The 14,708-nt window shown below is 42.9% G+C and overlaps 1 protein-coding gene across 3 annotated transcripts in view; it reads left to right on the top strand.

Moving 5' to 3' along the window:
• The first annotated feature begins 556 nt into the window (after positions 1 to 556).
• flrt3 (fibronectin leucine rich transmembrane 3) overlaps positions 557 to 14,708 on the top strand; it is a 16,286-nt gene continuing 2,134 nt past the window's right edge. Inside the window, exons 1-3 of one of the 3 annotated variants that reach the window (XM_035756917.2) lie at positions 557 to 892; positions 10,910 to 11,069; positions 13,188 to 14,708. The exon at positions 13,188 to 14,708 is cut by the window's right edge and continues 2,134 nt beyond it. In XM_035756917.2, coding sequence (XP_035612810.1) covers positions 13,244 to 14,708 — 1,465 coding nt within the window. In that variant the 5' untranslated portion in view covers positions 557 to 892; positions 10,910 to 11,069; positions 13,188 to 13,243. Of the gene's footprint in view, positions 893 to 10,909; positions 11,822 to 11,900; positions 11,998 to 13,187 lie in introns of those variants that run through there. The other 2 variants (XM_035756915.2, XM_052473062.1) reach the window with 2 other exon arrangements.

Genomic DNA, 14,708 nt, shown 5'->3' with positions numbered 1-14,708 from the left:
CCAAACGTTTCAACGGTAGTGTATGTATCCCATATTTGACAGTGATAAGAATCTTCTCCTTCTCTCTCTCCCTCTTTCAATTTCAATTCAATTTCAATTTAAGGGGGCTTTATTGGCATGGGAAACATATGTTTGCATTGCCAAAGCAAGTGAAATAAATTATAAACAAAAGTGAAACATACGGTACAACCCACATTTCCCTGACACACTCCCATCCTCTCCCTCCCTCTGCCAGGGCAATGCGCGTACTATCGTTTCCTCTACTTTCAGAGCAGCATCATCTTCTCACTGCTGTTTTCCGCTACACACACACTTCGCATACGATAGGCTCAGAACGTCCAATCCCTTTCTTCTACTCCCCCTAGCGGCTTTACATAACACTGCGCCCTCAACCACTGAGAGAGAGAGAGAAAGAGAGAGAGAGAGAGAGAGAGAGAGAGAGAGAGAGAGAGAGAGAGAGAGAGAGAGAGGGGACCGAGCAAGCTAGGGAGAGCGAGCGAGGCCCCTCCCCAGATGACATCTATCTATCTAGCTCTATTGAAGCGCTAGAGGCTGATGTAAGTTCACACTTGTAGTGCGCTCTGCCCAAGCGATCTGTCCTGCCATTCCTGGGCTCTTTACCACAGCCAGCGGACTGGAGTGTGTATGTGGTGTGTATGTGAGGACCAATAAACACACACCAGACCAGTACTGCTGCTACAGCTTCAGACAGACTACAGAACTGATACCAGAGCTATACTGTAGCATTCGGTTGGTGTTCAAGACTGGGCTTTTTGGATCTGAAGATATTCTCTATCCTCCCTGTTTTGGATTGGAATATATTCTATTTTACAGACTGCTTTTCTAGGGAGGATATTTATTTGTTTTTTTTACTTCTTGGTTCATTCAGGAGGTAAGTGTCTTAAATGTTGTGCTGGAGTTCTATGGCATTTCTCTTTTCCTGTATCCCCCTTTTTCTAAAGAAGGAAATAAAAAAGTGAGAAGATTTGAATAAATCTATTTCTGGTTATTTCAAATGAGGACAGCTGCATACATGTTCCATCATAAATAATTCTGCCGCTGTGGGTTTATGCCTTGTCACTAGGCTATCGGTTTTCTTTCATAATCAAATGTATTTTTAAAAATCTCTTTTTGAATATGATGGTGAGCGATTAAGAGGGCATTTTACACCAAATAACAGAACAAATGTATGCATGTGGTTGTTTAGCCTATAATTCAACCACACAGCTCACAACAGCAAAACCAAGCTCGTTCTGGAGAGTTTATCATTAAGCAGAATATAGAGCGCTAAATTAAACTAAAACACTTAGATTATTCCTTAATATTCCTAATTTTCTAGTCACTTTCCAACACATCAGGCTCCTTTGCTAGACGTGTGTCACTTGCCAAATGCATATTTTCTCTGATAGGGTAGACGATACGTTCCGAGAGAAACCAGCAGCTCGCAGCTCAATTTGACCTCTGGCGGCAATGCAGCCTTTTCCTCCGTGTCTGTCTGTCCCTCTCACCGCATTGCAAGTAGCTCTACCAACCACGAAGACGGAGTACCGCAATGACGCTCCGCTTGCTCGTTCATACGGCTGGCTGACTAGACTGATCCGGATAAATAAAGTCTTTATCCAAACCCCCTCAACTCCTCCGCGGAAGGAAGCAACAGGGACCGCGGAGTTATCATTCTATCCCGTATTCACTACGATATCTTTAAAATTACAAATGGATCGCCTACTGAGGGATTCTGAAGGTGCATATATAATGGCATGAATCGTGGAGATATAACTGCATAAAAGACAAACACTTTTACAGTGGTATATCTGGGAAGAATGAGCGGTCTAAGCATCTGGCACTCTTAGAAAAAAGGCTTCCAAAAGGGTTCTTCGGCTGCCCGCATAGGATAACCCTTTTTGGTTCCAGGTACAACTCTTTTTGGTTCCAGGTAGAACCCTCTGTGGAAAGGATTCTACAGGGAAGTCAATATGGTTATACCTAGGAACAAAATGGTTATTCAAAGGGTTCCACTATGGGGACAGCCGAAGAACCCCTTTGGGTTCTAGATAACACCTTTTTTTTCTAAGAGTGTAGCCTAGCAAGGTTCGGAGGAGCTGGAAGACACCCCAGTGAGTGTATTAAATTACGATGCTGATCTGGTAGAGAAAGAAAGCGGAGGTTTGTCACGGAGGGCAGCTTAAGACGATGGGAAAACTCCGCTAAATGCAGCTCTCGCAGACGGTGGGAGTTTGTCTCGCTCTTCTCTCCTCTTCCACCGCCACAAAAAGCTCAGCGACATGGATCAACTCGACTTTTGGGAGGGAATTTTCCATGTGCATCATGTGCGTTATCACCACAAATGGTGTTAGGGGTAGCCGAGCTACATTTCAATGTGTGTGTTATTTCAGTGTGCGCAAAAAACACACAAGCTCCTCTCCCTCTCCGCATGCCATAGCCACATACCCGGAGTGTGCTCACATTTCGGTGCGTTGTTTTTCACGCCAACCCTATGCAGTTGAGTCAGTTATGTTCGTATAATACGCCATAAAATAGATGGTGATAAGCTAGAGACAACATCATAGCTCGTTCATGTCCCAATCACATATTTCTTAAGATAATGACCTATAGTCTCTATCCATAAGAGTAGAGCAGAAAAAATGAAGTGCGGTTTGGTTAGATGATAACACCAGCATTATCTGATTGAGCCGGTTATATAATCGGTTTAATAAGTCTCCATCAAACAGATTCCCACACTAATGTTAAGCCTATGATCAACATACTGTATGTAGCTTGCCTATTAGACGATGCGTAGTCAGTGTGAGTGAAATTCCAGTCTTAATTGGCATTCTCTAGTTTATCCTACGGATTATCAAAATAATGATATTGACTATGTATCTAATAATATCAAATATGCCTATCTAATATTACCACAAGGTTACTGAACTGCGCATTAGGCCTACTAAATAATCAGGTGTTGTTACTTCTGTTAAAACTGCATTGTTGGTTAAGAGCTTGTAAGTATGCATTTCATGGTAAGGTCTACTCTATTCAGCGCATGTGACGAATACAATTTGATTTAATTTGTATTGGCTATTTATCTATGATTTTTTTAAAACGAACATTCTTAGAAAAAAAGAGGCTATCTATAATCTAAAGGGGTTCTTCGGCTGTCCCCATTGGTTAAACCGTTTTGGTTCCAGGTAGAACCCTTTTGGTTCCAGTTAGAACTTTAGATGGCATCCAAAAGGGTGCTACCTGGAACCAAAAAGGGGTCTTCTTTGGGGACAACTGAAGAACCCTTTTGGAACCCTTTTTTCTAAGAGTGTAGCAAGAACACTGCTACTGGAAATGGTGTTTTGTTTCCTCTCCTGTGATCAAAGGTGTTGTTATAGGGACATGGCCTATGTGTGTATTGAGGACTTGGTTATTTGCTAACATCTAAGGCAGCAAGCCAGGTGACATGTAGTTGGGCAATAGGCCTATCGGGTGAAGAAATTAACTCAGCCATGGATCTAGGTGAAATGGTGTTTAAATCCCAATCCACTATTCAGGACACAATTCACATTAGAAACAACTGGACATCAAAACCACATGTCTAGGCCTGTAGTTTCAATATACAAACTGATTACACATTTAAAAGGAATTCCTTGAAAGGTAACTTTGCTGTAATACCCGACAGATTGAAACAAAATGTTATCTATTGGCAGATAGCTGAAACAAAACAGGTCAAAACAAGAGCATGTCTGATTCCAGTAGCCTATACCAGATCATTCTATTTAGCAATACACTGCTCCAGGCTACACTAATGAAAGCAAGTCTTAATCACTGATTAAAAAAAACTAAATGGCTACTAGATATTGACAAGTAGCCTGGTCTGTTTACATCAGTCTGTCAGTCAGGCAGGGTAGGGAGACAGAGCTAGCCTATTGTTCTACTGTGTGGACTGCCCCAGGGCAAAGTCACTGGTCAATTGGTTTTCACAGGGAAGAATCTCCTTAACTGGATTAGATCAGTCTAGTTGGCTAACCAGGTCACTACAGACATGTGTTTATCTAGACAAAGGACTGAGAATAACTTGGACATTTTGACTAAACGGAGGAAGTAATGATTAGAAATAGATAGTCCCTTTACATCACGTTCAACCATACATGCACGTGTCATCTACTAGACATATATTAGATAGAGATATTCTACATTTTCTGCTTTAACTTTTTATTTTGACTAAACTGAGGCGGTCATTTTTAGAATTAGATAGGGCCCTTTACAATACTTCTAAATCCAATCAATTATTCTCTACATTTGTAATCGTATTCTCAAAATTTAGGCCTAATTCAATTCCATCCATCATTAATGAAACAATAAGGCTATTTTTAATCACCAATTCCAATCCCACCAGAATGAAATCACTAATTATACTGAGAGATAAAGAGAATAAAGAAGAGAAATGTAAAAGGCAAGAAGGAAAATGAGCTTTTCTCACAAAGCACCCCAATTCCTTTCATTTGCTTGAGTCAAATATGTGAGCGTTAACATGGAATGAAGGCTAAAGGGCCTACAGTATAATAAGCTAAGGCCCTGCCTGTCCATGCCCATGCCTGCTGTCCTTTAGAACAGTAGGAGGCCCCATTCCTTGACAGTGGTTCTGTTAGCCGATTACAACCTACACAGCCAAGCACCGGAAGTGCAACAGTCCACACACACACACACACACACACACACACACACACACACACACACACACACACACACACACACACACACACACACACACACACACACACACACACACACACACACACACACACACACACGGCTGGTTCCTCCATCTTGCAGTGCCTACCACCCCCATGTGGTAAAAAGCATGCAGCTGCTGCAGCAACAGACTGATCTGGCTTTCCTTTTAGAGTGTTACAATGGAGAGACACCCGTCTACCACAGACCTCACTCTCGCTCTCTCTCTATCTCACTCTCTCTTCTATAGACCCCCCGTCATCCCCAGAGCCCTTTCCTCCTCTATCCCCTCTCTCTCTGCTCTATAGCCCCAAATGGTCTGGTAACAGTGTTGTTGTTCATCCCATCTAACCGATAACAACAGAAGGGAGGTTACGCACCAAAACCTAAATCCCTGAAACTAAACTATGATAGATTATCTTTCTGAAACACGGCCTGCCTGTCTGTCTCCCTCACTGTGAATTCAGATGCATTCATGAATGTTCTTTTGTGTCTGTGCACCCCAGTAGGCCTGGGTAAGACCCAGTGGGCCCCAGTAGCTCCACAGTAGGCCCTATGCGGCCCTCCTCGCTCACACTTTCTCTTTTTCTAACAATGACTTAGAATAGTGACAAATGGAGACAGCTGGCGAAGGTGCCTGGGGGTACAGTAAAATAATCTATTATTTATCCTAAAGAATAAAAAATATGTTCCTCTAAAATCAAAGCCAGAAGCAGAAAGGAAACAAAATAAATAAACTGACAGTAAGGGTAAACATCAATAAAAGGTATAACCTACAGTCTACCTTCTAATACAAATGAAAATGGGAATTCTAAATTCTATGGTTGTTGTTTTTCCTTTTGCCTAAAATATATATTTATCTTCCAAGATGTTAAATGCAAGACTCAGCCTCACTTCTAAGCTTCTGACCAACCAACAGTATTTCCATAGCATGCTATGTGTATAGCTGCAATCTATCTAGAACTATGTTGTGATCTAAATAAATAACCTACAACACGTACAAATACATAATTGATTTCCCAATGGAGAACTATACAGTGATTTAAATTCATTCTATAACTCTTGAATATTTAACCACAGAAACTTTGGTCATTTTAACTGTTTCCTCTAATAATTCAGTCCATGTAATTTTATCACTTACTTTGTAAAGAAACTTAAAAAAGATGTTTTAATCTAAAATACTTCTTGACAGCCATGAAATTGTTTCCAAATTGCTTCAGTTTTCACAGATCTCTTTGTTTCTCTCTGGGATCTGTGTCCAGAGAGCATATGTCTTAGGCCCTTGGCTGCGTCACAAATGGAACTACAGATGTAGGATCTTCATTTGAGCCAGTTTGCTACAGCATAAAAATAATCCTGCAGCAACAGGACATGTGATTTATTATGTGGATTATAATTAACAGACATTTTTGTAAGGTTTGATACATTATTCGTAAGGGAAAATTACATCTGAAATTTCAAAGTGGAAATGACAAACTTCCAAATCCCTTTTAAAACTAAAATACACTACAAATGTAACATTTCCCCTGCACCAGAGTGATCAAATTAAGATCCTAAATCTGTACATTGCCAATATAGTGCACTAATTTTGACCAGGGCTCATAGGGCTCTAGTGTATATAGGGAATGGGTTACCATTTTGGATGCAAGACTTGTTATTCTAGACTTAAATCTCTCTAGCTGTGGCTATAATCTATCACGTCCTGTGGTTTTGTGTCAGTCTCTGACATTATCTTTCCCTCCGCTAGCTGAAAGTGTGTGTGTCTGTGTGTGTGTGTGTCAACACACAATCATACAAATTTTGCTAGTCCACATTCAGTGGAGCGGAAGCCGGTTATGGCGGTTTACAAAAATCTCCTGCCGTCTATAGGAGGAGCTTATTAGGATGATAGGGAGAGACATCCATCACCCAAAAAACCTTGCACCCTTTTTTTCCACCTCACATCACTGTTAAAAACATTGGTGTGTGTGTTGGGGAAGAAGTGGATGTGTGTGTGTGTGTGTGTGTGTGTGTGTGTGTGTGTGTGTGTGTGTGTGTGTGTGTGTGTGTGTGTGTGTGTGTGTGTGTGTGTGTGTGTGTGTGTGTGTGTGTGTGTGTGTGTGTGTGTGTGTGTGTGTGTGTGTGTGTGTGTGTGTTGGAGAAGAAGTGGATGTGTTTGTGTCGATAGATCAAAACTAACTATACAGTATAAAAACAAAGCTCTACAAAATTAATGAATTAAAATATGAGAACGCTATTAAAACGATTGACCAAAACCTTTGAACATCTAATCCAAATCCCCTCAGTGGACATCTCCCAGAGCAGAGGGCCCTCCTGCTTGTCTTGTAATGAACAATAGAATGAAGCCACCCCGGTGAGAAACCCGATAAGCGTGGAAAAAGTCAGCCAAGAAGCCAACCAGCCAACCAGGCCAGGGACTCAAGCTGTCTGCACTAACCGTGAAAGATAGCCCCTACTTGGTTCAGAGAGGAACACTACCCGGTAGCACACCACAAAAAAAGTCTCAGGACCCTCCACCACCTAAACAAACACCACCTCAGCCAGAACTCTAACCTATTCCCAGAACTCTCCCAATAATAGCAACTCTTTTTAAAAAGGGACTCTAGGTTCAGTGCATCATGCAAAATAAATGTTGGGTCTTTCCCCAGCCCTGTGCACATGGACTAGCGTCAGTCTTACATTCGTAACAAGTCACCTGTTCCTTTCACTGTAGGCTGGACACTGAGTCAGGGGCAGTCATCATGTCAGGGTGAGACTGGGTGACAAGCCAGGAAGACTGCTCCATCATATTAATCAGTATATGTACAAAGAAAGTCAAATCCTTTGTCTTTGTCTCTCTCTATGAGAGCAACACATCGTTACAACACATAATATGACATTTGAAATGTCTTTATTCTTTTGGAACTTCTGTGAGTGTAATGTTTACTGTTCATTTTTTAAATTGTTTATTTAACTTCTGTTTATTTTCTATTTCACTTGCTTTGGCAATGTAAACATATGTTTCCCATGCCAATAAAGTCCCTTAAATTGAATTGAAATTGAATTAAGAGAGAGAGAGAGAGTGGTGTGTCAGTGGGGACCAGAAGTCCTTACAAGAATAGTAAACAAACAAAAATGTGACCAGCTGGGGACATTTTGTTGGTCCCCACAAGGTCAAATTCTATTTCTAGGTGGTCTAGGGTTAAGATTATAACTAGTGTTAGGGTGAGAATTAGAATTAGGCTTAGGGTTAGGAGCTTGAGTTAGGTTTAGGGTGAGAATTAGAATTAGGCTTAGGGTTAGGAGCTTGAGTTAGGTTTAGGGTGAGAATTAGAATTAGGTTTAGGGTTAGGAGCTTGAGTTAGGTTTAGGGTGAGAATTAGAATTAGGTTTAGGGTTAGGAGCTTGAGTTAGGTTTAGGGTGAGAATTAGGTTTAGGTTTAGGGTTAGGAGCTTGAGTTAGGTTTAGGGTGAGAATTAGGTTTAGGTTTAGGGTTAGGAGCTTGAGTTAGGTTTAGGGTGAGAATTAGGTTTAGGGTTAGGGTTAGGAGCTTGAGTTAGGTTTAGGGTGAGAATTAGGTTTAGGGTTAGGGTTAGGAGCTTGAGTTAGGTTTAGGGTGAGAATTAGGTTTAGGGTTAGGGTTAGGAGCTTGAGTTAGGTTTAGGGTGAGAATTAGGTTTAGGGTTAGGGTTAGGAGCTTGAGTTAGGTTTAGGGTGAGAATTAGGTTTAGGGTTAGGGTTAGGAGCTTGAGTTAGGTTTAGGGTTAGGGTTAAGCTTAGGTTTTTGGGTTAAGGTTCAGGTAAGAGTACTCGTAGGTTTAGGGTTATGGGAAAATATGATTTTTAATGGGACTGAATTGTGTCCCCCCACAAGTTCAGCTGTACAAGACTGTGTGTGTGTGTGTGTGTGTGTGTGTGTGTGTGTGTGTGTGTGTGTGTGTGTGTGTGTGTGTGTGTGTGTGTGTGTGTGTGTGTGTGTGTGTGTGTGTGTGTGTGTGTAGAGCGAGGTACATGTAAGGACATAATGCCATTGTGTTGTCAGTGGAAACATAACATTAACTTGACAGAGTAAGTTCTATTTTTAACACCAGCGGGCCAGGTTTAATATAAGGTGCATTCATAGTAGTAGGTTGTTAAAAGAGAGGGTGTGTGTGTGTGTCTGTATGGGTTGGTTCTTCTATCTATCCTTGTGGGGACCTAAAATCCCCCAACGTCCCCACAAGGATAATAAAACAAGGTAAATTCTCCCTCGTGGGGACATTTCCCACATCCCCATGAGAACAAAGGCTATTTGAAGCTTAGGAGTTAGGTTTAGGGTTACAATTAGGGTTAGGGCTAAGATTAGGGTTAGGCGTTAGTGGTTTGTGGTTAGGAGTTATGTTTTGGGTTAGGGTTACGGGTTAAGTTTAGGGTTGAGGCTAGGCTAAGGGTTAGGTTTAGCGTTTGGGAAAATAGGAAATTGAATGGAAATACATTTTAGGTCCCCACGAGGATAGAAGTACAACACGCGTGTGTGAGAGAGAGAGTGTGTGTGTGAGGGAGGGATTGAGTGAGGGATTGAGGGAGGGTGGGGTGAAAGTAAGGGCGAAAGGTGATGCTGGAACACGGGTAGGGTGGCTGGCCCAGTTGTATTCATGAGCCTTTCAAATGAGCTTTATCTCACATGTACATTTCTGAGCAGTGTGAACAGAGGAGGGAGTTTCATTTCACTCAGGAGCAAGCCTTAGGGGGCCTTGCTCAGGGGCGTGTTGCCCTGGTCATAGCTTCTGTCTAGAAGCGACCCCTTTTCTTTTCTGAGAACAGAGCAGATTGCATTCTTTAATCTTAGTCAGAAACTCAGAGGCCAAGTCTTCGTCCCAAATGGCACTCTATTCCCTACATAGTGAACTACTTTTGAATAAGTACTGCACTATATAGGGAATAGGGTGCCATTTAGGACACAGGCCAGAATGAAGCATCAGCTCCGGTTGAAAAACGAAGCAGTGTCAGCTGAGGCAGTGAACTGAGCAAGACAGGAGGGAACAAGAGGGAAACAGGGGTCTAGATCACTGACGCTTTTCATATGGAAAGACATTCTTTTCTACCATCACCACAGAAAAGATGGGGGGCTGGGGGAGGGGCTGATATTAGGGGTGGGGGTGGAAAGGGCAATGCACACAATCACGGTTGAGCAAGCTGCTCGGGGGGAGAAAAACGTTTTATCTTTTAAAAATAAAAATCCACAGTGAACACAGCGGTTAATCTGGGTCTCACCAACTATGTCTACTATGAAAGAGAAGCAGCACAGGCTTTTCTCCCAGGCTAATTCAGGCAAAGCTAAATAAATCCCCCTGATCTACAGATACATTTAATAAGCTTTAGGGGCTCTGACTCAGTCTCAACTCCCATAAGCAAACCCATCTCATCCCGGCTAGTGTTCATACCATGTGTACTGTTGTTAGATGTTGTATTCCTCACGATTTAGCCTATACAGAGATTTAGCCTACATAGAGATTTAGCCTATACAGAGATTTAGCCTACATAGAGATTTAGCCTATACAGAGATTTAGCCTACATAGAGATTTAGCCTATACAGAGATTTAGCCTACATAGAGATTTAGCCTATACAGAGATTTAGCCTACATAGAGATTTAGCCTATACAGAGATTTAGCCTACACAGAGATTTAGCCTACACAGAGATTTAGCCTATACAGAGATTTAACCTATTCAGAGATTTAGCATATACAGAGATTTAACATAGAATAAATAGGATCTTCACAACCTCTTCCCTGTTAGAGATTTCTGAATCCACCTTTCATTAAATCTGAATTTCCCTAAAGCATTGTCCTCTATAATTAAAAAAGACATGCATTGTTTGATGAGAGTGAAGGAAGGAGTTCCACAGACAGAGGTAGACTTAATGGCACCATGCTGTGTGTTTCTTTGCATTTAGGCCAGGCAGCAAGCCATATGACATCCATTAACCTTGAAACCTGTGTCTCAAATGGACCCCTATTCCCTATAAAGTGCATTACTTTTAACCAGGGACGTTTCCCAATGATTTCCCTTCACTCCTCATACTTACAGACACTGTCTGTCTGACAGATGTTACATTGATTTCCCTTCACTCCTCATACTTACAGACACTGTCTGTCTGACAGATGTTACATTGATTGCTAATAGCCTATGGATGTTAAATAACGTTGATCTTTGTCTCTTTGGCTGTTTTTCAGAGAACCAACCAATGCAGAATAGTGTGGGTACAGGAATAGAAGCAGGACACAGCATGGTCCAGAGAACAGGTGTGTGACCATAAGGGAACAAGCTACTACGAGGCTGGGCCTGGGAGAAGCGATCCGACCATTGTCCTGCCGTCCACAGGTCTCCTGAGGAGTACGTACCACTCTGTTACTGGAGTATCTAGAACTTCCCTAGCTCTGGATTCATGGAAAACGCCATTCTGGGTTTCCTGCAAGGCTGGAGTACATAAGTGATACAGCCCTGGAGTGAGTCTTAGGAAGCAGGGTTGGTATTGGCATGGCTCAGTCTAGCTTTGGGTATTCTTTTCTTTTCTGTGGAGAGCCTGCTGGAGTTACCCTCCCCTTTCCTGAGAGGACCTAACCTCAGCTTCAAATCTCTACCCTAAGAGGAGGGGGCCTCTATGTAACACAAAGAAATCTAATTTGGGGTTATTGGAGTTGCTGAGTTGGACGATACAAGGGCTCTACTACTACTACTACTACTACCATTGGGACGTTCCTTTTTAATATTACCCCCCACCCCCCGATATCTTGTGCTTTTGAGAGGAGGAAGACTGCAGCTTTGTCTTTCAGTCTGAGTGGAGATGCTTTTTCTACTGGCTTATCTTCCATGGCAAAACCTTTGATGGCCTGAGAGGCCTGAGCAGGGCTGACAACACAAGAGGAGGGTCAGCGAACAAACACGGATCAGTTTAGTTCAAACACACTGACCCGGGTCACAATATAACCAAGGGTATAAGCAAAGACCTTCTCTCTCTTACTACGCTAATAAACATTTCCTTTCTGAAAAGGATTAATAGAAAAGATTTCAACATACATCTCCATCTGCTGGATGGGGAAAGGATTCTTGTGTGGCTGCAGAAGAATTATTTACGGATCCTTCAGGTATGACAGCTATGATTGGATGTTGGCTGTGGCTTCTTTACGCCTCACTGACCAAACCAAGGTTTCTAATAATGGTGTGTGTGTGTGTGTGTGTGTGTGTGTGTGTGTGTGTGTGTGTGTGTGTGTGTGTGTGTGTGTGTGTGTGTGTTTTCTAATGAGACGTGGTGGAAGGAGAGGTCAGTACATGAATGCTTAATTAAAGTAATAAATCAGTACTTGTCTAATTAAAAGGGAAACCACACTTCACTGGTCACAGTATAAACTAAAGGAGAAAGACAGACAAGCAGTTTGCACCTACTGTTTTGCCATATTAATTTGAGGTCGTGACCTCTTGTTGTTGCAGTGCAAGTTAAGAAATAGTTTGTTGTTTCCTTGGTGTTTGTGGCTGTATATAGAGAAACAGCACATGACAACTTCTACTTACAAATATACTGCTGTGCTAAAAGGTAACTTAAATGTGATTATTCATGCAATATTAACTGCTCTAAATCAGTTATTGCTACCAGTAACAGCCAAGCACTGAACAGTTCAGCCATGTAGTTAGTGAATGGATGACTGATGAGTGCAGTTTGGTTTACATCGTTCCACATTTGGTATTGAGTCTGCAAAGCACTGCTACTGCTACCTAGGAATCTGACCAACAATGCAAAGAATCTCCCTCAGAAGACTTGTTCTACTGACACGGTTATTTCTTGAGGAATGTTTTCTGTTTTTCTCCTTTAGCTACTGTAAATAGAAATATTTCTTCCACCTTGTGAGTTCCAGGCCAGATTAATGTACGAATGGAAGACAGAGAGCAAGAGAGATGTTTCCACAACAGTTCATTTACCCCCCCCCACACACACACACACACACACTAGCAGCAGATGAAAGGCAGCCTTGAGAAAATACAGAAACGTGTAAAACAACCAAGGCCAAGCTATTACATTTTACAAGCTAAAGCCCAAGCACAGGGATTGAATTCAGAAGAGAGGCCAGATGTTAAAGGATTTTCTTATCTACAAACAAGAAATGAGGAAAAGGGAAAAACATTGTAAACTTGTGAAGTTTCTAGAGTCTAATGGGAATGTATGTACTAATGCTATGTGTGTTCCTTGAAAACAGCACTTTTGCACTCAAACTAGTTTTAGCCTCACTAGTTGCTTTAATTCATTTTCTGTGTTTGGTAAATCGTAATAGTAACAATTTATATCAATTTAATAGTCTGTATAGGGCCTACAAACAATATAATATATTGCAGAACGTTTATTGCGGAAAGAGCTTGAGGCAACACAATTCAAGCAAACAGCAATTACTAGAAACAAGAATTTTGGCTTCCTTTTAAAGGACTTGTGCATTAACTTTACCCTTCTGTCTCCTCCCTAAGGGTTCCTGAGTGATCACACTGCCAGACTACACCAGACGCCACAACCTCCAAACAAGATGACCGCCCAATGCAAGAACTTCCTCCTCTTCCTGACCAGAGTAGGACTACTCTTGGGTCTGGCTAACCCTCTGGTGACCTCAGCCTCCTGCCCATCGGCCTGCCGGTGTGATGGGACCTTCATCTACTGTAATGATCGAGGCCTCACCTCTATTCCTACCGGCATTCCACTGGATGCTACTGTACTCTTCCTTCAAAACAACAGGATCAAGAGTGCTGGTATCCCCACCGATCTGAAGAGGCTAAGCAATGTTGAGAAGATCTATCTGTACTGTAATAATCTGGACGAGTTCCCCCAAAACCTGCCAATAGGAGTCAAAGAGCTGCATCTACAGGAGAATAATATTCGGATGATTACGCATGCGTCGCTGGGTCAGATCCCGCTGATCGAGGAGCTGCACCTGGATGATAACTCTGTCTCGGCGGTTAGCATCGAGGAGGGAGCGTTCAGGGACAGCAACCACCTGAGACTACTTTTTCTGTCCAGGAACCACCTGAGCACCATCCCGTCCGGCCTTCCGCAGACCATCGAGGAGCTGCGCTTCGACGACAACCGGATCTCGTCGATATCGGAGGCGTCCCTCCAGGACCTGATCAACCTAAAGAGACTCGTCCTGGACGGGAACCTACTCAACAACCGTGGCATCGGCGAGATGGCCTTCATCAACCTGATTAATCTCACCGAGCTGTCCCTGGTGAGAAACACACTGACGTCTCCGCCGGCTAACTTACCGGGAACCAGTCTTGAAAAATTGCAGCTACAAGACAACCACATCAACCGGGTACCGGCCGGGGCTTTCGCTTTCCTCAGGCAGCTGTATCGGCTGGATCTATCGGGCAACAACCTGAGCAGTCTGCCTCAAGGAGTGTTTGAAGACCTGGATAACCTCACGCAGCTCCTGCTCCGTAACAACCCATGGCAGTGTACTTGCCGGATGAAGTGGGTGAGAGACTGGTTAAGGTCGCTGCCGACAAAAGTCAACGTTCGAGGGTTTATGTGCCAGGGGCCGGACAAGGTGAAGGGCATGGCTATAAAGGATCTGTCTACTGACTTGTTTGACTGTGGAGGCTCTGACTTGGGCGGGAGCCAGGGGGCCCCTACCTTCGAGACCAGCACCGTCTCTAACACCTTACCCCCCTCACATCCACAATGGCCCTCCTTTGTCACTAAAAGACCAGTGGTGAAAATGCCTGAACTGAGTAAGAACCACCGCAGTACTACGACACCATCAGGTAGAAAGATCATCAGGATCAGTGTGAAGTCGAGCAGTGCAGAGACAGTGCACATCTCCTGGAGGGTTTCTGTACCCATGACTGCCCTAAGGCTCAGCTGGTTAAAACTGGGCCACAACCCTTCGTTCGGTTCCATCACGGAGACCATCGTACAGGGGGAGAAGACCGAGTACCTTCTAACAGCTTTAGAACCGGAATCCTCATACAGGATATGCATGGTTCCCATGGAGA

This window comes from Oncorhynchus keta, chromosome 2 (genome assembly GCF_023373465.1).
Source record: "Oncorhynchus keta strain PuntledgeMale-10-30-2019 chromosome 2, Oket_V2, whole genome shotgun sequence".
In the NCBI taxonomy this organism is placed as follows: Eukaryota; Metazoa; Chordata; class Actinopteri; order Salmoniformes; family Salmonidae; genus Oncorhynchus; species Oncorhynchus keta.
The sequence above is the reverse complement of the archived record's forward strand: the minus strand, read 5'-3'. Positions and strand labels throughout refer to the sequence as shown.